The sequence below is a fragment of the Solanum verrucosum genome, unplaced genomic scaffold, assembly GCF_900185275.1.
Source record: "Solanum verrucosum unplaced genomic scaffold, falcon-dt-bn FXZP01000151.1, whole genome shotgun sequence".
NCBI lineage: Eukaryota > Viridiplantae > Streptophyta > Magnoliopsida > Solanales > Solanaceae > Solanum > Solanum verrucosum.
Window position 1 is genome coordinate 2207298 of NW_026020202.1, and position 24099 is coordinate 2231396.

Sequence of the window (24099 nt, forward strand, 5' to 3'; positions counted from 1 at the left end):
TCAAATAGTTGTGATATTTCCGATAAGGCACAATAAACATATGTTCACACTACCCATTGTTGTCTATAAATAGAAGGATTTTCTCTCATTTTAAAACAACGAAAATTTTGAATTCTTCTTCTTCTTCTCCTTCTTCTTATTCTTATTCTTCGTGCTTCTGCGTCCATCGTCCTTCTTCTTCTCCGTCCTTCGTCCTTCTTTTTCTTCTCCTTCTTCTTCTTCTTCCCATCCTTCTCCTCCTCCTGCCTCTGCTTCTCCTCCTCATCCTCCTCCTCCTTCTTCTTCTTCACAATTAAATATTCGTGCACTTTGGTCCCGTTAAGTGGCTCACTGACACCATTATTTTTGTATCAATACACTGGTGATTCGTTTAATCTTGAGAGAATCTATTCCTTTAAACATCGGGCACTAGAGGAGAATAATTTCCATAAGGGGACATTGTACAGTTAGTGAGATCGATTTTTTCCTTCCTGTTTCATTCTATTGTTACAGATCCTGATATGTTTTTTTACAGTCATTAATTTATGCTTATGTTATTAAGGATAAATGATAAAATGTTATAATTTTCATTTTCCTTTACATTGTTAATGTTTGTTACTACGTAATCTTGTATGTAAGATAATACAGTGTTTTAGTTTCAATGACTGATAGGTTTTAAGTATTATTTTATGAATTTCGTAATATTAAATTTCCGCGCGAGACGCTAGTTTACCAATATTACAATAACTTATTATAAATGATACCAATTAAATAATTAAAAAAAAAAGAGGATAGATGTCCAATAGTGGCACAATTTATTTTCAGGAGTGTGTTAGATCCATTACCCAAACCACATGTATTGTTTTGACCCATACCCGACCCATCCAACCTATCAAATATAATGTAAAACAAATTCTCTCTTCCGAAATGGGAAGAGTAGATGAATTAGGGTTTAATCTTGGGTGCTTTAACCTCCCTTTTCTTCGAGTATATATGGATTCTCCTCAACCAGGTATTCAATTTTCTCTAAATTTATGTATTTTCTGTTTTAAGAAGGAATAACGTTGCTTTATTTATCATTTCTTGGCTGATTCCTGTGATTTTTGTGCTATACGAAATTGGGTTTTCATCTTTCTACTAAATATGGGTATTATTGGGATCTACAGGCATGGAATCTGAAAAGCAGATTAATGATGAAGAAGTTAAGAGTGTAATTGAAGTAATGGCAGCTAGTGGGAAGTACTGGTATACTATTAATTTGCCCTACAACTTTATTTATTTCCAAGTGGCTAGTTTAAATTTGCAATTTGAGTTAGTCCCATTTTTTCACATTGCTTAACTGATGTGGAAATGGTAAACACAATAAATTTTTGTCACATACAATAATCTTGCTACTGTTGTTGTTTTATGTAAACTCTTTTACCTGCATCTGAATGGAAGAAGATATTAGTGTTTGCTGCATCCTAAAGTGGGTGTTTAATGGGGATGAGCAAAGTACATTTAGTTGATCTGACAGACAAACCTTGTTTCATTGGCCTGCTAAAATTATGGCTACCTCTAGTTAGTTTATGCTAAGCCAAGCTCCATATGTTTGAGTTTTTATGGATCTGTGAGCCCAAGCAAGCTCTGTGCAAGTGCACACAAGCTCACCAGGATATTACTTTTATAAAAAGGAAAGCAAGCTCAGTGCAAGTTTAGCTAGAATATAGAAAGGATAGTCCAATGCACAAAACATCATGCATTCACGTAGGGTCTAAGGAAGGGCCGTACTCCAGGGGGTGTGATGTAGATCTAAGTTGCACAGACCTTCATTTTTTGATGCTGCTCTCGTGTCGAGTGTGATTGTGGGATTCGGTCAACTCACATCAAATACTTTGATCACAGTCCATAGACACATTTGGGGGAAATTGAGATTTTTATTCCTCAAAATAAAAGATAAAATAAATTTAAGACATGGGAAATGACATACCTTCTAGTATTGTAGTCCTTTTGTCTCCTTTTTAGTTTTTCGTCTTCGTCAATATTCCTTGCTTCATGTTTCAGGCCAAACAGAGAGAAACTAAGAATTCTAGCAGTCATGTTCTGACTTCTGGTAGACAGTAGCAATGATTTTCTCTTTCTTATTTGAGGGGAAGAACCATAGAGCATGAATGAAGAAGTTGGGGTCTTGGGGAAGACAATCTCAGAAGATCTTTCAAAATTTAGAATATCTCCATAGCTATATTTTATAATTTTGAATTTTAGCCGAATCCTAGCACCTAGATCCATACTCCTGAACCTTAAATTTAGATTTTGCTAAATCTGATTCTCGGATTCGCACCCATGTCGGATACTTGCACCGGAGTCTGAGCAACTTAGATATAGATAGCGTACCCTAATGAAAGCGTTAGTGGCTGCTTCCCTAGCTCGAACCTGTGACCATATTGCTCCCACTTTTTCATTGCCCAAGTTTAGCTAGAATATCTTGGAGATGAAAGAATATAGTAATACTATTGCTATAAGATTGATAGTCGTATTTCATGTATGTATTGTTATATTCCTTTCTAAGTACTTTTTCATTGAAGTTTTTCGTGACTGACATTATCTTGTACTACTTTACAACTTTGCCTTGCTTGTTTACTAGCTCAACAAAGTTGGACAGAACTTACTGAGAAATTTGACCATATAGGTCACAAGAACGTCAAAGGTTTTTATTGTCAAGGAAGAACGTTAGATTCTTTAACCTGGGACTAAAAACATTATACTAGAGTAAATAGTTGGTTGGATAGGATAGGATAGTTCTTTTAGCTATCTAAAGTTTATTATAATATTGTACAAGTTGGCTGCAAGTTGTTAAGCTGGTTGTTGTACTTGAGTACTTCAAAGAGCAAAGACTAGTTAAGTTCTTGAGTTTGGTCTCTAATCAAACTAGTCTTATAACTTGGATGTGCTCAAGCTGAATCTAAGCCATTAGATCATTTCCAACCCTTCTTTATTTTACTTTGTATTTTCTATATTTGGAGAGTAAAATGGAGAATGGGTTCTCCAACCACTCTCTATAATTATTCTCTAATTATAGAGAGGTGAATTTGAAGAACTACTATTCATACTCTCTATTTTACTTTTTGATTATCATATTATTATTTCTATTATATAATATTTCTAATTAACATATTATAAATCATATACGACCATTAACTAAATCTGTAATATTCGTAATTCTTTGTTAATGTAATAAAACATTTTAAAAAATATATTATTTAATATATACTACTTTCATCCCGAATTAATAATATTTCAAACATTTTTTTCAATTTTCTTCACTTTAAGTGATATAATTTAAATTTATTATTCTTTGTCACTATGAATAATGCACAAAATTTAAAAGATAAGATGAAAATTTTAATTTAACAATAAAATACATAACATAATAATGTAAATACAAGATAATAATACAATACATAACATAATAATTTTAAAAATCACAACAATAATTTAGTAATCCAGTAGGTCATTTCCAGATTCACCAATATTCAGAAAAAACCAGTGTATGATCCAGAAAATTGTTGTCGTTGTGATTGCGGCTTTGGTTGTTGATTTTTTTTTCCAACTATTCGTAGTTGTTCTTGTCGCATGTATTCTTGAACAGTTGGATCACTAATAGCTTCTAAACTTGTCCTTAAAATTTTATTTTCTTCTCTATATTCCTTGAGTTTGATATATCTATCTTGCCCTTGGTCGTCTTGTTGTTTGGATGTAGTTGACTCTGACAACATCTCACCAAGTCGTTTATTTTCTGCTTCGAAAACTTTCAGAACTGATGAAAGACCTTCATCTTTTGTTAACTTCATTTTTGATTTCTTCACCCCAATAGGTCGTTCTAATGAAGTGTAATCACCTGCAAAATCCTCATTTAAATTAAGTGAAAATGATGATAAGTTAGGAGATGATACTATAGGATTTTGTAGGTGATTACACTTCATTAGGTGATTCAAGATAGGAGCCTCAGACTTTGATGATTGCAAATAAGTGCCTTGTCCTTGAACTTTTATCTTTTCGGTATCGATATCCTTAAACTTTTCAAAATCTTTCATCAGATTCCATACATGATCAAACTTAAAACCCTTTTTATAAGTTGGTACTTGCATAAGTAGCGGTTTTGCTTTGATGAATCTGCAAAAAAAGAACCAAAGTTGTATAATAAGTAAATATATGTATATAAATATATTATTAGTAGTTACAAAATAATCACTCATAATATCTATATCCGAAGCACCATTGGTATGCAAATTTTCAGTTTGTCTAATACATCCACTTAATTTTCTTACTGCCCTCTCAATTAGGCTATTCGACACTGCACAGATTTTTTGTTGCGATACATCCATGATTCTTTCTTTGAATTATTACAGTTTTCTTCAACTCAACCCCAAAGTTGATCATAGGATTGGAATATGCCAGTGATTGGGTCTTGAATGAGTCTACATAAATTTGACATAATAGTCTATCCTCATTGACAGAGTATCCACAAGACCGAGACATTTTTTCAATTAATTTGATGAAACATGAATACATTATTTTGCTTATGTGACAAGAATTGAATTCAAAATATATTATATATAGATATTAATAGGATAGAATGTAATTTTGATTTTTACCATTGGATGGATTTCTCCATATTTTTAACCGTAGGATGAGATTCTCATCTTTATCTCAAAATTACTTTTAGATAAATAAAATTATATGTAGATATTAATAGGATAAAATGTAATCTTGATTTGTACCATTAGATGGATTTCACCTTATTATTAACCGTACGATGAGATTCTCATCTTTATCTCAAATTTGATATTCTATCCTATTAATATCTACATATAATTTTATTTATCTAAAAATAAATCCAGATTATATTCTATCCTATTAATATCTACATATAATTTTATTTATCTAAAAATAAATTTGATATAAAGATGAGAATCTCATCCTACGGTTAATAATAAGGTGAAATCTATTTAATGGTAAAAATCAAGATTACATTCTATCCTATTAATATCTACATATAATTTTATTTATCTAAAAAACAAATTCTAACGAAGATGATGATGAAGAAAAAAATTCATCATTATTGTTAGATGAATCTCTAGGACATAAATTCATTTTCAAAGACAAATAAAAATATTTGAATTTGTTTTAAAATTAAGTGAAAGTGCGGACTTCAATTCCAACGGTGTGGCTGGGCAAGATGCAGGTTGTAGTGGATCACCAACAATTATTCTTGAAGTTGTTGATGATTATGACCTTTTGATATGGCATGCATATTTTGGTTTGCCGGGCACAAATAATGATATTAATGTTTTAGAGTCATCACATCTATTTTTCAAAATCTTCTAGCGGTATTGCGCCTCTCACCCTTCATGTTATTCAAGGAAAAGAATACAACATGGGTTATGATTTAGCTGATGGTATATATCCTAAATGGTCTACAATTGTCCAAACTATTCGTGATCCACGTTCCCAAAAGAAGAAATATTTTGCAATGAAACAAGAATCGTGCCGAAAAGATGTTGAACGTGCATTTGGAGTTATGCAATCACGTTTTGCAATTATTGCAGGACTGCCACATTTTTGGAGAAACGAAGTGCTACATGATATAATGACTAACATGTATTATACTGCACAACATGATAATCGAGGATGAATGTGATCTTAATGCACTAATTCAAGATAGTGTAGAGGCTCCAATTGCAAAATAGAGAACTCTATATTTGGAGTGTAAAATAGAGAATAGCATTGGAGATACCCTAAATATGAGCAGAACTGCATCAAACATTAATTACTAACATAACGAGTCAACTGGGTTAGCAACATCCAAAAATTTGTCTTGGCTCAGCTTGGCCTGGTAAGGTTTCATGTTTATCAGCTGCTGTATGCTCCATTAGAGAGTTCAATTGGAAGGTTTAATGACATTATTGTTGTAGCCCTGTAGGTGCTCAGATAATAGTACACAAGATACCATGTCTCTTTTTGTTCTCGTATCTTGTCACTACTTGTATATATATATATTTATCTTGGAAATATTTTGCAACCTTCTTTGGTAGTATATTCCACTTGATCTATTGGTGTTGTCCGAATAATAAGTTTCTTAAGCTTGACAAATCCAACTTTGTAACCAAATGGAACATGTACCAGGAAACGGCCATGGAGCATGATGAGTGATCTTGACCAAACCCCACTTATCATGTTCAGTTCACCATCCAAGGAGTGTTATTAATTTGTTTGTTCAGTCTTCACTACTATCGACTTATTTGCCCCTGCGTAATGATAATTTGTTTGTTCAGTCTTCACTACTATCGACTTATTTGCCCCTGCTTAATGATAATTTGTTTGTTCTTCCCCACTCCCCCGCTTTCAAGGAGCACCTTTGAGGGTTTCTTTTCTCAGCCCAGTTTAAGAGAAACTATACCTAGGTCAGAAGAGAGAATTTAATTTGTAGATTCAATTTTAAATTCTATTTCTTTGTATACAAAATTTGAACTTTTTGATGTTATTGTCTCATTTGTTGATTATACACTATTTTCTGTATTGGTTGTTATGTTTTATATATTTCTCTCCTTTCACTTAGATTTGATGTACTTGAGCTGAGGGTCTCCCGGAAACAGCCTCTCTACCTCCACGAGGTAGTGGTAAGGTCTGCGTACACTCTACCCTCCCCAGACCCCACCTAGTGGGATTTCACTGGGTATGTTGTTGTTGTTGTTGTAGTGTGAGAAAAGTTGTTCCATGTGAGACTGTCTTTTCTTGTTTTTAACTAGGGAAGTAAATATAGAGAATCTTAAATTCTACACAATAATCTTGTTCAAGAAGAAGAAAAGAGTTGTATTCTGATCCAAAAGAAAAAGAAAAGAACGAAAAAGAGTTCTCTGTTGTATTCTTGTTTATTGCATTATGGTTTTGGAAGTTTCGTGTCATGAACAATTTATCTTGTGTATGTTTGGCTCAGGCATGACTGGGACAAACTCAAGGGCATGCTGTCATTCCATCTTAAGCAGGTATGGGGAGGTATGCCAAGTTGTCAGTGTATGACAACTTTTAGAGTCGTCTTCCAATTTATGCTGTTTTAATATTTCTGTATTGTGTATATGATCTTTTAACCACTCTTAAATGCTTTATTGAAGGTCCTGTCAGATTATCCCGAGGCAAAAATGACTATTGAACAGCAACAATCTTGTTTAGGAGAGAGCTTACCTGAGTTGGCTAAAAGGTTGGATGATGGTATTCCCGCAGTCATTTGCCTTACCTATTCCTGTCGTTCTCCTTTGACATGGGGGACAATTAGCTTTATTTGTCTGTAACAATTCTATAAGAAAATCTGCTGATACAATATATTTTTTTCTTTCTAGAACACATTCCTGTATTTTCCGGTTTTGTGTGCTTACTGGAGGCAAAAAAAAAGTCACATGCCATAGAAGTATATGGCTCTCCTAAAATTGATTGGTAGGTAAAGTTACCAATCCATGTGTTGGTGGGAGATGGCAGGTACCCGGTGGAAAAGTCAACGTTCGCGCTAGCTGATTGGAACAACAGTGTTATTATTATCCAAAAATAATAGAAGATGATACATAATGTTTCATATTTCTAGAACATATTTCTGTATTGTCCTGTTTTTGTGTGCTTACTGGAGGCAAAAAAAATAAATTCACATGCCATAGAAGTATACATGTGTTAGGATGTTAGATTCTTTTTGGTGTTTAGTTTGGGCTGCCATGGAAGTACAAGGTTCTCCTAAAATTGATTGTTCTGTTTGTGTGGGGCAACTGTATAACATATGTTCGGATGTCAGTTTTTTTTTTTGGGTGTTTAGCTTGGGGTCTCACTACTTGTTAGCATGTTCAATGTTGATGTTTTAAGATGCATTCTCTTAGGCAGTAGGGAGGAAATGTGATGTAAAAAAAAGGTTGAATGGAGGAAAAAGGAAGAAGTGAAGTAGGAGTAAATAATGCTCTTCTTGGTTAGGTTGCTGTGAAATGGTCAAATAAATGCATTTGCATATTGGTACTTCATATGTGTACTGATGGTCAACATATTGTCCAAAATGTCTTTTTATGTCCATTTTCAATATTTGCTTAATGACGGTCTTATTATTATTTTTTATTGGATAAAGGTAACCACTTGTATTAACAGTAAACTCAGCTACAAAAAGAGCTGTTTGTGATCTTTACATACAAAAGTATAAAGGGGATCCTGGACATAGCAAAAAACTTACACATTCCTTCTAAACCTACTAGTTTACCTAATCCCCCCATGTTCTGTTTATATTCTCACACAAAAAATAAGGGACTAAGACAATCTATTCTAATTTTCTGAATGGAATTGCTTTTATCTTCAGAGTATCTTGAATTCCTTCCCTTCCATATTATTCACCATACACAAGCTGGGATGATCTGCCACCAATCTTCTTCACCTCTTCTCCTCCCAACACTCTTCTAGCAGTTAAAATTTCCTATAGTTGAACTAGGCATGGTCCAGTTAATGCCAGACAAAAGAACATGTGCCACAAATTTGTAGTTGTCTTGCAGTGCAGGAAAAGATGTTCATTGCTTTCACCATCTTGATCACATAATGGACATTTTGAATAAATTTGAAGTCCTCTTCTTTGTAATTTCTCCTGGATCAAGTAAGCTTTCCTTGCCACTTATCAGACAAAGCAAGAAACCTTGAAAGGAATTTTGACTCTCCACAAGTGACAAGGACCGTCCCACAAACCTCTGGCTGCTGCAATCTCCTCCCAACGCTCAGTTTTGTCCATTTAGTGTGAGGGACATATACCATTGTGAGACACCAATTGAAGTTGCTGGAATTTCCACCTGTTCTCCTTTGTCTTAGCCCATGGCAGAAGTTGCCGGATTTTCCTCCCAGATCTGGATGGTGAAGAGGACACCTCCCTGTTCCAAGGTTATTTCTTTTAGAACCTCACTTTCCTCCCCTCTTATCCTGGCCCATTTCAAGTGATTCCAAAGTTGCGTCTCTTCCTCCGTATCCAACCAACCTCCACAGTTCTCTGATAGCTTACCTTTTGAGGCCAGGATTGCTAAGGTAATCCAACTAGTCTGGTCCATACTGAACTGGGTAATTCACTGTGGTTGATAGCTCCTATCAATGGTGACCACCATTGCAGCCGGACGAGGAGATTCTTCCAACACTATTCACCCTTCATAATCTGTTCTGCAGTGGATCTAAAAGAAAATTCAAAGAGAAATTTGTCGTCTTTCATTTTGTAGATATTCATACCATGTGCTTGCTTCCAAATAGAATTAGTCCAAATAGGTGGGTGTCTTTGAGGTGTTCAAAGGAAAAGCTCCCACTAGGCATATTCCACTTTCTGCATTCCAGGAGCGGGTTATGGTTTGTCACGTAGTTTCAAATCAACAAGAAAAAGTTCCCATTTAGTGTTGTTACTCTCTTCTGTGGTAGCAGTTAAGCTAATTCATCTGCTTCACTTTCACAATTTCAAGAGTTTTCATCTGCCTCAACCTATTACTGGAAAACTACTCACCCGAAAATAATGTAGCACATTGTATCATGTGAAAAGTAATTCCTGATATGTTACATTTACCTGTCAAATAAAATGTTATTATTCCAAATCAGCTTTATAACTCGGAAGTTGAACTAAAGTCTGAAGGTATACTTTGTGGGTGCTTCAATGGTGTTTTCTCTGGGTTCACTTTGTAACCGAACTTCTAACATATATTACCATTTCACATCTTGTTTGATTTTCTCCTGATGCAGTTGAGATAAGCTCTTGTCTTCTGGTTCATTACTCTGATTTTGATCTTCCCCACATTACCTTGATTTTGCAGCTCTCAACAGCTTTGCTGAAGGCCCTCCATTTACGTTGCAAAGACTTTGTGAGGTGACAATCTTTTTTAATCTCAATTTCACATTGTTGGATATGTTAGTGCTTAATTCTACATGATTTTCCTTTAAATTGAAGCTGTGTTTCTCTATTTCATGGAAAAAATTGTGTTTTTCTAGTATAGGAGTCGTCTTATAGCAGCTTAGTGGGAGTATGCTCAATATGAGGTGTTATTTTTAGCGTATTAAGTATGTTCTATTCACTGTTACAATGATTCTCTTCATGCTGATGTCTGATTTCTGGTTTTCAATTAAACATTTGATATATTGTTTTTTCGTTGTCTCTAATCTTTTTGAGTAATATTGAGCAGATTTTGTTGGATGCGCGGAACATTTATTCCAAGCTGTCAAAGCTTGCGTTGGCTCTAGAAAAGGTTTGATTCCGATGTGGAGCCTTATTGTGCTTATAAAGTTTCACGTTGTTTAATCTCATTGATGTAGCATCTCAACACTTTTTAACGTCCAAATCTTGAATGACAACTTTCTGAAGGAAACTCCGTAGTAGCAAGTAGCGTAAGAGTACATTACTGCTTAGTTGTCAATTGTTGGGAACTTAATTGTTAAAAACAGGGCTTCCAATAGTTTCTGAAGATCGATTGGGTACAGACTGAATATGGTCTTATTTTGTAATTACTAGTTGTGGAGTATTAAGTGATGCTTTTGTCTGTCTGCAGAATTTGTTAGTTACATCAACATTGACTATCTCCAGCGATCCATATACCATACAAAATGCTGTAACAGAAGCAGGGACAGAGACAGAAACAGAAACAGAAACGAAGGGTTCACCAGTTGAATCTAATGGAGTTGAACCTATAACAAGTGCAGGTGATGCAGATGAAGTAATGGCTGAGGTAGAAGAGGCTGAAGTTGAGGATGTTATGACAGTTGACATGGACACTATTGAAGCAATAGTCAGATCATCTGAAGCAGCAGATACTACACCTACCAGTGATTCATAATGCACTCTCTTATTATTTTCATGTCAAATACAGGATATGCAACAAGGTAGGTCATGGTTCAGTTTAATTCTGAAAATGTAGCAGTATAATTAAATGTGTGGGAGGTTAAAACATAACTATAATTAATGTCTTTATGGAATATATTGTTGCCTGTTTTTTCCCCTATAATCATAATTTTATACTCTATCCACCACATTTAGTCACTTGTAACCATACCTCCTGTTGGAGATACCTTATTTATTCTATTAGACATTGTAATAATGACTAATGACCTACAAGGCGGGGAGTTGAACGTAAGATTATGTTTAGAGATAATCACACAAGATACTTATTAATGAGGTGTTACACAAAAAAAATTGTAGTTTAAAATTTACATTTACAACATTTTGCCTCAAGCACAATTCCACATACAATAATATAAATTCGGTATACAATAATATACAAAACTTTCATACATTTTTTTTAAAACAAAAATACTTATAAACTTGATCTTATACACTAATATTATAATAATATATGGAAGTTGGGTTAGCTAGTTAGCTTATTAATTTAGCTTACATACACTTTTTGAAGAACCCTTTCTCTTATTTAACTTGATTTAACAAACGTGAAATTCTTGGTCCATCAAATTGGCTTGAAACATTAACCGTTACCGTGCTTTCTTCATGACTTTATTTTGACGTTGTATAATATATACTAATGGATGGAGAGATATTAGGAATTAATTAATTACAATAATTATATTAATGGATAGACATCGAATAAACAAGTGATTTGTGATATAATTATATAATTTTGATGAGAATAAAGTTGTTAAATCACTTGTTCCAGTAAAATAGAGAAACACCATATTCCAATTATTACTCAAACCAGCCAAACATTGGATTTAGATCGGTCAAAACAAGTTATCATGCTGCAATAAGTGTGATATAGGAGGGAAAATATGTGTTTTTGGTTGAATTTGAATTCGGTCAAAATGAGGCAATTTAATAAACGGAAAAGGGTTAAAAATATCTATGTTTGGATTGATTGAAAAGATTTAAATATATCATGCATTCACCTATCTTCAGTCCACCTTTTGGGCTATACCATTGCTAGCAAACCTTGTAATCACAATTTCTTTTGAGACACAACTAATAAACAACGTTAGACAATTGGTGTGAGTTTTATGAATTCCTAGCTACTATCCATTCTAAGAGTAAAGGTTCTCTTCCAACACATCAATCTCTACCAGAAATAAGAACATCAATCATGTTTTATGAATTCCTACTAATCTTTCACGTTATGTTCTTTATAAAAACACTTTACTATAGAAGCCAAAGTATTGGGACAAACAAGGCTGCTATAGAGACATTTTACTGACTGTATTATTAAAAAGTTATTCTATCGCCTATCGATGCACAAACTATAAACTATTATTACTAGATAGGAACACATAACTATAAACTAAGACCTTGTTGCTCTCATTATCCTCCTAATGTTGGTTTTAAACTAAACACGTACGGATGATTCTTCCACAGGTAAAATTGGCATACGAACAGAAATATATATGAAAACAGGTTAGCACAATTCTTGAAATATTAATAATCAAAACATCGACATATATGGGCAAAATTACAATTTCTTTTCAGCTGAATAGTCCATTTAATGAACTATATAAATGTGTATTATATATCTTGTAAAACTGATGAATGCAGCAACCAATCATCAGGAATATCAACAGGGATGTCCTCGAATGTTCTATACATATCTTCCTCACTTCTAATATCTTGGCCTTCTTCTACTTCCAACGTTGTCTCTCTCTTCTCCATTGTAGTAACATCATATTCGGAAGTTGTAGCCTCACAAACCCTAACGGAGTAGTCGTTATTATGATTAGGTTCAAGCAGCAACATAGGATCAATAATCCCCGCAACATCGTCTCCATCTTGTGCCTCCATAGCATGATCCACGTTCTTCTCTTTATCCATCTTCTTCTTCTTCTTGATTCGACACACTACAAAATCTTCTTTAACAATATGATTGTTTTCCTTAAAGAAACTATCCGCAACCTGATATTCTATCATCAACCAAGTTTTATTTTGGCCACACTCACTTGTTTCAAACTTGAAATTTCTCTTAAACCCTATCACAGGACCCATACGATTCCTCCTTATAAGATCTTCTCCGGTTTGCCCTTTCCACGTCCCTTTAGCACAAGTTCGACAAAACCTTTTATCTTTAATCTTCCGCTTCTTCAAAGGAGTAATAAAGTAACAAAATTTCTCTTCACAATTAGCTCCAAATATCTCCCATGGTGGTTGATCTCCATATATATCCGCAAATTGGATAGGACATTGTTGATTCAATGATAATTCGCCTTTGAAAAACCTCTTAAGATAGTTGATTAGCTCCGTATCAGTAGGATGAAAACGTATTCCCATTTGCTTTGACATTGATTCTTGATCCAGAATTAACCTAGCTATACTAATTATGTGAATTATGATGTCTAAACAAAGATAGTTATCTATTTATACACATCTTATTACCCTAATGGAAAAAACTCAAATTACTTAACAAACTCAAGTTACTTTATTTCCTAAATTACTACTATAACCGTAATTGAACTAACTAAAGTTACTTAATTACTACTTTTCAAGTTACTTTATTTCCTTATTTTCAAACGCAAGTGGTTACGAAAATTTCCTAAAGTGAAAGTTTAGTTTTCTTTTGGGGGGTATTTCTAGTAGAACAACCGACAAATCCATTCAAGTCTTTTAAAGACACGTGGCAATTTGACCTTTTTTCTATTTTTTTTTAAAATATTGTGTTTTATTTTTGATTATTTTCACATTAAAATGCAGGCAACATGTCTTTATTATAGTAGTTGACTGTGACTAAAAGTAGAAATTTATTATTTTACAAAATAAAAAAAAAATTAATATTAATTGTTTTGGGAAGTGAATAATACTCTCACGTCTCATATTAGATGGACATTTTTTATTTTATACCGTAACTAAGAATTCATTAATAGATTTATTAATTTTACCTTTTTTCCTTTGTTCATATTAGTTAGCCTCCTGGAAAAAAATTTGGATCTTCTTCAAAAATTTGTTTAAACTCATATTAATTGTAGGGTTAAAATAGAAAAAAACAATTAATTATATCTTGATATAGTAAGTGATCAAGTAATATACGACAAATATATTTAGTAAAATGTTCATCTAATATGAGACGGAGGGAGTATTGGTTATATAGTATAGAAACTATAAGTCTGAAAAGTACAAACAAGTGATTATTGGTTGGTATTATAATTGTTCAAATTTATCGACTATTTGTTAGAAGAAAAATAATAAAGAAATTAAAGCTTTGAAGCATGAAAGATCACTATAGTTATTGGATGTATATTCTTTAAGGGATGACAAACATTTCTTTGTATGGATACAACAAAGCATATAACATATAAGCAATTGAATACTACTTTTGGAAATGCTTCGTATTTATAAATTAAATCTAATAAGGATATTTTTCATGAAGAGTCACTCATTTTCTGAACAAACGTAACCTTTACTTGTTTCCTTTCAGAAAAGGTAAATATTTTTTAAAATATAAAATTCAAATATTAGATAAACAATTTGTTCAAAATAAATTACGAAAATTACGAAAAAGGAATCTTTAAATTTAATTAAAGATCTGATCCGGCTCAGCCCAAGCCCTAAGTCCAAGTCCTTGTGAAATATATATATATATATATATATATATATATATATATATATATATATATATATATATATATATATATAGACTTACTCAATTAAATAGACTAAATGAGCTAGACTTTAAAAGAACCTAAAAGATGGCTTCTCCCACCAGTGTTAAAACTTTCTCTTTATATTACAACTACCCTAAGACTATTAAAGTTTAAAAGGAGAGGGAAAAACCTCCCCATTAAACCAATTGGTGGCATAATAAAAAAGAATTGGACAAATTTTAATTTGACTTTCCCTCCAAATCACTAAAATCAATTTTTTAGAGTGCATGTTTTTTGTTATATTGCTTGAAGAATATAGTTTTCTTTCTTCATGATATGTGACTCAGATTAGAGGATTGTGTTATATTTGTGGATTTGTATTACTATATCGTGGTAAATTGCTTACATTTATATTGTGGTTTGTGTATTGATATTGCACCTATTCTTTCCTTGTTGAGTACATGGCGTCTCTCAATAGCTAATTCAAGACTTCAATTAGGAACGTCTAACTTCAAATTCAAGCGTGAGCTATTCTTCCAGGATGTACAATTCCTCTATTGTTCTTGTCCATATTTTCGGACTAAGACATTCTTAGACTATGGGTTATTTGTTTTAAGCTTCGGCGTTGCATCTCATTTATGTCAGACATTAAAGTTTCAGTATTGCGACTTTCACTTCTTATTGATTTATTTTCTCAACTAAGGAATTCAAGCAGGCTTCGCGCGGTTATTTCATAAAAAGAGTTAAATGAGTTTATGCTACAATATTTTAGTTAAAATTAATCTGAAAGATAAAAGATGCATGTCACCCCCCGAGCCTACACCCTGGGCGAGACTGACACTCGAGAACTATTGTTGGCCCCAAGAGAACCCTTGGCTTGACTTACTACTCAACGGAAGACTTAACTTAACAAAGACAAACTTTTATAAAAACTAGTATGTTATAAAGAAAACATTCAACTAGCCAATAAGGGAAACTCATGTCTTAAAACAAACAAATGAATGAATATGAATAAAGAACTCATATCTAACTGTCTATGAAGCCTTTAGATACTAAGAGGAATGTCGGGACAAGACCCTCGATCATCCTAACAACTAAAGTAGCCAAAAGCAATAAAACAAAACATAAACAAAGGGATCCTTCGGAAAGCAAAGAGGTTCACCAACAAACTCTGAGATTCTCGACTGGATCAACGAGGCTCTGGATGCTGATCCTGATTACCTTCATCTGCATCATAAAATGATGCAGGCCAAATGACATCAGTACATTGAATGTACGAGCATGTGAGGGAAAAACTAAACATGACATAAATTTGAAATGAATTCTGAAAGAACCACTTACCTCAACTCTACTCAACTCATGGATACCCAACTTAATGCATAAATAAACAACAGTAAAGATGCAGTTTAAGTAAAGCCTTTAAAACATCAAGTAACAACTTAATATACATATATAGTATATAATTCTGTAGGAGTTTCTAGCTCTAACTGACAACCATCACTATGAGCTAAAGTGATGATACAACGTCTCACCCACGCTGCCAGAATTGTCCTATAACTTGCTGTGATATAGAATTTCTCAACTAAGTGGATCCACTAGTCTATACTAAAAAGCACTAAAGAATCAGCTAAAAAATACGACCCTTTCTACCCACGATGGCTACATGGTTTATGGAGACATTGAGTTGTTATGAACTCGTCCCCACATCTGTCATGACCCAACCCACTAGGCCGTGCGGGCACCTACATACTACCACCTAAGTAGAAGAATCCTTATATCCCAATAGTCAAACATGCGGAAAATTAAAGAAAATGAAGATAAATGCAATAACAAGATATTATAAATAATAACGTTTTAAACAATGTCAAGTTAAGACTTGTAAAGTAATTAACACCCCTAAGAATCGAGTCTAAACAGGTACAAGAGTTACTAAGAGTACAAACTTGATATATTTATGAAAAGACACAGCTCCCACCACGCGGAAGGAAAATAGAAGCTGCTGGAGAATTTCTTCGTCTTCACCTAATGAAACATCATCGACCCTGCATCCAGACTATGCCAAAAAGGCATAGCAAGAGTAGTATCAGTACAAAACCACACGTACTAGTAGGCATCATCGGTTAACCCAACGCCCACCGCATAATATAAGAATTCAACTAGCAAGAACATGCAATAAACCACTCGCTTCTCCACCTTTACCCTCTCTCGAAATACCTCAAAATTACACTAGTACTCTTACTACTAACCACCTTCTCATTCAACCTACTTACTAGGTTCTTGATCATAGCCTAACCATTCTAACGCATAAAAGAGTCGACAAATACAACTACAAGCATTCTGACTAACCACTCACGGCATACCCTTATTTTCTCTTCATATTACCCAGCCTTGACCACATGGTACATTATATCAAGCTTTCTAACTACCAACCACGAATCCTCTTCTCCAAGGTGAAATCTACCTAAGTATTTACATCACTTACACTACCTTCACTTCTCGCCCTCACAACACATAGACAACCCTTTACTCAAACATTAGCAACTCTTGAACCCTTGACTCCCCACATACCGTATCACATCCTGGTTGGGCTTGTCCTTTCCGGTTCATTCAACAACCAGATACTTAATCAGTTTACTCAATATAGTAGAGCAATCATATATAGCTCATCATAATCATTTAACAACTCCATGGAAAACAACATCAATTATCACTTACGAAAAATGTACAATTTCACAATTCTCCAATTACACAAATATGTCAAGTCAATGGTCCTCTCATGGAACCCACACTCAAACTGTTAGCGTACTGGTACATGATACCTGATCCAAGTTACTGTGTCGGGCGTGAAACCCGATCCCATGTTTATGCCGGTACGTGGCAACCGATTCAAGTTAGTGTATCAGAACGCAACACCCGATCCAATCAACAAGCGACAACCACAATCACAAGTATATTCTCATAATCATACAATCAAGTCACGATTCATGACATTCATCTTTCAGCTATCTCATTTACGATTAGTGTGATCAATAATGCAACATTCACATACATACACATATTATATTGAAGCAAGAACAAACATCCATCACACAACATGAAATCACAACCATCACAATGAAGTATTCATCAATATATATCACTAAGACAATAAATCAACCATATTTAGCCCTAGTTCATCATCTAAGGCCTCTTCCTATGATTTAATCATCTTTTATTTGGTTCTCAAAGGCCTACACATAAATCCTACCATTGATTATCATTATACTACACAGTGGGCTCAAATTTATAACTACTCAATTAATAAACCTAGCCTACCTGGGCGCCAAGCAACTGCATGGAGTTTTTGCCTTCGATTCTCATTTTCGAACTTCGTGACGGTGAATTTGGCCACGAATCCGCAATCCATCGATCTCCTTACGCTAGAAATCTCCTTTTCCTTCCTTCCAAAGCTTAGAGCAGATTTTGGGGGGTTTCTAGGGTGGTTTACGTTTAAATTAGGTGTTTTAGGAAGAAGGAGAAAATAAGGTTTCACGTTATTTACATTCTTTCTCGCCTATCCTGCTGTGGGGCCAGCTTACCCCGCCGTGGCGCCGCCGCCCTAGCAGCTTATGGCCCGACCTGGTGGGACAGTGGCCCAGTAGTTTCTCAAAGTTTTGCTTTTCCTAAATAACGACGGTTCGGGTCGTTACAATATCGGTGCTCAATACTACTCCAAAATACTCAACTCATATGTTTTAAAAACAAAAGATCTTTCTGTGGTTTGAGATAATTACTCAAAAACTCTCTTGAAATCACTGTTTCCTCTCTTGTTTAAATGTGAAAACATTTACTCTTTGGAAATACTTAGTTCCCCTATACTCTTTTTGAAGAAATGAACTTCATATTTTACTCTTAACTCAAAACTCAAGTCGTAAAACAAGTTTAAAATATTTGTAAAAGACTTCTTGAAAAGACTCTATGAACTTTCTAGACTTGGCTCTTAACTTTCCTTGAATTTGAATTTATGGATTCAACGTTATGATTCACGTTTATGGATGTTTTCTAGATGTTTAGAAGCCATTTAAAGTAGTTAGAATCAATAGGAATTGTTAGTACACCTTATACGAACTTAAACGGGCTAAACGATGAAAATAGGTTGGGGCGGACGGACCTGGCACACTGCTGGCGCGCTGCGCCAACCCAAAAAGTTCAGAGACCAGTTTCTGGCCCACTGGTGGAGCGTCTCCCCAGCCCTCCTGGCACAACAGGGGCTCGCCGCACCAGCATCCTCCAAAAAAGTTCAATTTTGACCCTTATTAATTCATTAAAAATGAATTAAATCAATTGGGTATGGAAAAGACCAAAATACCCCTTAAAAGTCCGGTTTTAACTTTCCTTATCTAGAAAATCCAACTTCAAATGGGAATATCTCCATCATATGAACTTGAAATCGCGCAAACTCAGTGGCGTTGGAAAGATAATTCTAAAATATTTCCTATGGTATCTTGTAGCACACCTAACTCATCCCGAGCTAAGAGTTATAGTCGTTTGAAGTTGACCCAAAACTCAAACTTAACATAACTTAAACAAATTTCCAGATTTTTCATTCTTTCCAAAAATGACTGTTTCTAATTCTTGCTCTTTTACTCAGCGAGGTGTTACAATGCAAAACCATGATACTTATTAATATCAACAATAAAAATATGTCTATTAATATCATAAAAATAATAATAAATTAGGATAGTTGGATGAAAAATATGAACTTGTTAGCTAGATCAAATTTGTTTTCGTAAAAAAATTATTTTCTTTTATAAATAATTTCTAATAATGTAGGTTTAAACTAAATAATACCTTTATTATATATGTGCTCAATGTAGATTTCCATAAAATTTTATTATAAAATTGTGATTACGAATAGAATATAAAATTTTGAAAAATACATGACAATAAGATATTCAATATTCTTTGTAGTTCACTCGCTCCACAGTTCTAATAACAAATAAATAAATAAAAAATCTCCACAACAGAACAAAGTCGACTTAAATTCATAGCAAGGAATCATTCAAAAGTTTTGTCCCTTCATATTGTTTAGGTATAAAGAAAATAAATTTTAAAAATTTATCAAATATAAAAATAATTGTCCTTCATTCCTTTAATAGCCGTTTTCCTTATATATGGTTTACACAAAAAAGTAAAATAAATAAAAGCAAATAGTACAATATAAAATTAACTGACCTCTATTTCATTTTCACATGAAATAATTTTGAAGTGATTTTTTTTTTTTGCAATCAAACTTCATTCAAAACGTAATGACGTATCAAATACAATTCTTTATGATAGGTTTCAAATGTTCTATAGATTATAATTACTACAACAAATGTCAATTCAACTTAACAATAATCTCACAAATAAAATAATTCAAGTACAACAAATACACATATTAATCAACATGCACGACAAAATAAAAACACAATAAAAAATAATGAAACTAAAAAAGAAGAAAGAAAACATCATAAATTTTTTACTCGCTAAGCATAATTCAAGCAAAAAAAAAGCTTCAAATATAGTTAAAAAGCATAACCATTCAATATGAAATCAATGAAAATGAAAAGTAGAAAAGAAATTAAGTATAAATAATAAGAATTAGAACTATAATTTTCAGTAATTTCAGCTGAAAAGAATTTAAATATATACTAAAAAATCAAAATTCATTATTCATAAGTAGGCAAATAAATACATAAATTAACAGAGAAATAATTGAAAAATGCTAGAACATTTAAAGTATAAATACATATGAAGTTAAGAAGGTAGAAAGAAGGATTGTAAAAGGAAAAATAAGGAGAGAAATAATAAATAGTAGTTGGGGGATGTTAGCTACGTATGTATGCAAATATAAGAGTTGGGAAAAAGAATGTGAAAATATGATGACTTTAGATTTTAAAAAATAATATCACATAAATATTAAGAAAGAAAATGGTATACAAATTTAAGAGAAAAAATATTTTTCTAAGCCATAAAGAGGTAGTATTTCACTATTGTTTTTGTCTTACCAACAACAAATAGAACAATACAAATAAATATATAAAAAAGGAATTAGCAAAATATATTCACACCATAGAAATTGATCAAATGAAAAAGAAAAATATCTTTTTGTATTGAACGCCACATACATCAAGAAGAAAGATTCATATATGTTCTATCCTGATTATATATTCTTATATTATTTTTATTTTATCCCTATGTTATAAATAAAATTCTTAAGTAATAAGTTGGCTTAATTTTTAATTGTAATTTTAATTCTAGAAATGTTAATCAAATCTCATTTGTTTTCTCATTCTAATTCACTATAAAAATGACCGAATGAAAGACACAAAAAATTTCTTCAATCTCTATAAGTTTGTGATAAAATAAAAAACTTTTGGTGATAAAATAAAAAACTCACCTCAAATGCTTCAGTAATTTGGTGAAATTGGATACCACAATTACTTCCTTCCTTCATATCCATATGTTACTGAAAATCAATCAAACAAAATTTAGTTGATTAACATATCTAATAAATAGAAAAGAAAACCAACAAAAATTAAAATAAAGAATCAAAAGACAATGACTTCATTGAATGCCAACACATTTTTAAACTAAGATAAAAAAGAAATGGGAGAAAATAGAAACGAGCATCTATCATTTCTATATTTAAGTGTTATTTATAGATGAGTTAAGCATTAAAAAATTAGGGAGAGAAGTTGATGAGACATGTTACTTAAGTAGAGAATGCAAACAGGTATAGATTTTTGTGTAACTCATGGGATATAATTAGATGCAATAATAAAATTTTAATTATTCAATTTAATTATTAAATAAATTGATTAATAAAAATAATAAAGCTAAAAACCCAAGAAAGAGGAAATAGATAAATGGTATCCTAAGTTAGAGAAGGTAGCACAATACTTTGTCTATGTCACGACCCGAGTCTACATCTTGGATGTGGCCGACTCTCAAGAACTATTGCTGGTTCCCAAGCGAACCCTCATCCTGGCTGACTACAAGCGGAAGACTAACTTAAGCATGCAAAAGCTTAAAAAGTGAATAAATTCAAATACTCAACTCCAAGATAATCTGAACAATACTGAATAGATAACTTTATAATATATTCAACTCGCCATAAATAGGCAACTTAAGTCCTTAAAACATTTAACAAAATAAATGAACAGACTTCTGAAACTCTATTGTCTATCTATGAAGCCTCTAATTGACAAAGATGGAAGTCGGGACAAGACCCACGACATCTTAACAATATAACTGAAAGTACAAGTGGAACCCTCCAGAAGCAAGGAGGATCACCATAGCTAACTTGAACTGCATGCGGTATCAACAAAGCTACTGTTGATGATCCTAAGTACTTGTATCTGCATCATGAAGCGATGCAGGCCAAATGGCTCAGTATATGAAATGTACGAGCATGTAAGGGGAATTCTAAAGCATAACATAAGCTTGAAATGGTGGAATAGAAACATATTTACCTCTTCTCAACTCACTCAACTCAACTCAAAGAAACACAATTCAACTCAGGTTAGAGAAAATAGGGTTCAACTCAATGATAAGATATTCAACTCAGTGAAATAAGGCTCAATTTATTATAAGATATTCAACTCAGTGAAATAAGGCTCAATTTATTATAAGATATTCAACTCAGTGAAATAAGGCTCAATCTGAACAATAAGATACTCGACTCTGGGTACTCAACTCTGAATACTCAACTATGGATACTCAACTCTGAATACTCAACTCTGTATACTCAACTTTGGATACTCAACTATGGATACTCAACTATGGATACTCAACTCTGTATACTCAACTCAATGTAAAGCAACAGTACATATGCAATATATGAAACACTTTTAAAATAGTAGAAAACAACTCAATGTATTGAAAAATACAAAATAACTCTATTTGTATGCAAGGATACAAGATAAACTCTGCTTGTATATGAAAATACAAGGTAAACTCTATGTATATAAGAATACAATATATAACAGTGGCAGGTTCCCTAATCGACAACCATCACTGTGAGCTATGTGATGGTACAACGTTCTCCCTCACGCTGCCAGGGCCGTCCTATACCTTGTTGGGGGTATAGAACCTAACTACTAAGTGGATCCACTAGTCTATGCTAAAAAGCACTAAGGAATCATCTAAAAAGTATGACCCTTTTCTATCCATGTTGGTTACACGTAGGGGCGGAGCTACGTGGAACAGAGGGGTTCACCTGAACCCCCTTGCGGAAAAATTACACTGTATATGTAAGGTCAAATTCTGATTTTATGGGTATATTAATTAAAATGAAACCCTCAACACTAAAGATAAGGATAGCAGAATGGTCAGGGGGTTCAAGTTCCACCTAGAAAGGCTGAGTTTGAATCTCATCAGGCGCAATAATGTTTTTCATCTTTTTTTTATGCTTTAAAAGGCCTGAGAAGTTTTGGGCCAAGATTCCCAAACAAATGAAAAGGCCTCATTGGTTCAATGTGAAGCTTTATCCTTTTTATTTTTCATTATTTTCTTTTTATGCTATTCCTTTTTTTTTTTTCAATTTGTCTTTGTTTAAATTTATTAGCCACATTCTTTGTAAATTTTTCTTTTAGATTCTTCTTATTTATATTTTTCATTTTGTTTCTACATAGTTCTCTTTATGTGTACTAAGTTGAAGAAACGATAAATTTTTATTAAATTTTAAATTGAGTTAGAAAAAATATTTATATATAATAAAGTAAATTAAATTTAACCGAACGAAGAAATATTAAAATTGTGATTTTTTTAAACAATATCTATTTAATTGAATTTTCTTTCTTTAATTTCATTGTATTTTTTTTCAATTTTATTCTAAGGAGATGAAAATTAAACTAATCTTATTTGATTTATTGATCATTTATTTTTTTACAAATGACTAACCTAGTAAATTGAATTAATTGAACTAAAAAAAAAGATGATGTAATTTATTTATTTTCTAAATATGTTAACTTTTACCCCTTTAAAAAATCTTGGTGATTTTTATAGTATCATATGATTGAAAGGGCACCAATTCAGATTTATTTTAATAAAAAAATCAAAATAAAATAAAACATGACAAAACTAAAAGAAAAAAAGAGCACAAGAATTTGAAAAATAAAACTCGATGGAGCAGGGTAAAAAGTAAGAAGAACCTAAATGCGGCATAACAAGACAAGTTAAATTTAGCAAGTTAAGATTAATATTTTTCTTTCCCATCTCACGTATTTATTACTTTATTCTTTGAACCTCCTTAGCGAACATCTTGGCTCCGCCACTGTTACACGGTTTATGGAGGTTGGGATTTGTTTGAACTCTCCCCCATATCGGTGATCAATACTACTCCCAAAATATACTAGCTCATATGTTTAAAAACATAACTCTGTGGTTTAAGATAATTACTCAAAAACAAGCCTGAAGGCTCTCTTGGAAATCAGTGTTTCCTCTCTTGCTTAATTTTGAAAGCATTTACTCTTTACTGAAAACTAGCTCAAATGCTCTTTTGGAAATCTCAGTTTCCTT

At 32.9% G+C, this 24099-nt stretch overlaps 2 protein-coding genes across 2 annotated transcripts; one reads left to right on the plus strand and one right to left on the minus strand.

Annotated features, from left to right (window-relative positions):
* Positions 1 to 887: 887 nt before the first annotated feature.
* Positions 888 to 10989, plus strand: LOC125830065 (uncharacterized). Its single transcript, XM_049509287.1, has 7 exons — positions 888 to 991; positions 1146 to 1224; positions 6956 to 7004; positions 7131 to 7227; positions 9813 to 9865; positions 10179 to 10241; positions 10542 to 10989. The coding sequence occupies exons 1-7, from the start codon at positions 907 to 909 to the stop codon at positions 10824 to 10826; spliced, it is 711 nt and encodes a 236-aa protein (XP_049365244.1). The 5' UTR covers positions 888 to 906; the 3' UTR covers positions 10827 to 10989.
* A 1504-nt stretch (positions 10990 to 12493) lies between these two features.
* Positions 12494 to 13261, minus strand: LOC125830063 (NAC domain containing protein 52-like). Its single transcript, XM_049509285.1, has one exon. The coding sequence runs from the start codon at positions 13259 to 13261 to the stop codon at positions 12494 to 12496; it is 768 nt and encodes a 255-aa protein (XP_049365242.1).
* Positions 13262 to 24099: the final 10838 nt, after the last annotated feature.

What these genes read in the sequence shown, in the direction of transcription:
- LOC125830065 (XM_049509287.1), top strand. Translation starts at nt 907, where the DNA reads ATGGGAAGAGTAGATGAATTAGGGTTTAATCTTGGGTGCTTTAACCTC. An exon ending in TATGGATTCTCCTCAACCAG is followed by an intron (nt 992 to 1,145) that starts GTATTCAATTTT and finishes TGGGATCTACAG; the next exon opens with GCATGGAATCTGAAAAGCAG. An exon ending in GGCTAAAAGGTTGGATGATG is followed by an intron (nt 7,228 to 9,812) that starts GTATTCCCGCAG and finishes TTGATTTTGCAG; the next exon opens with CTCTCAACAGCTTTGCTGAA.
- LOC125830063 (XM_049509285.1), bottom strand. Translation starts at nt 13,261, where the DNA reads ATGTCAAAGCAAATGGGAATACGTTTTCATCCTACTGATACGGAGCTA.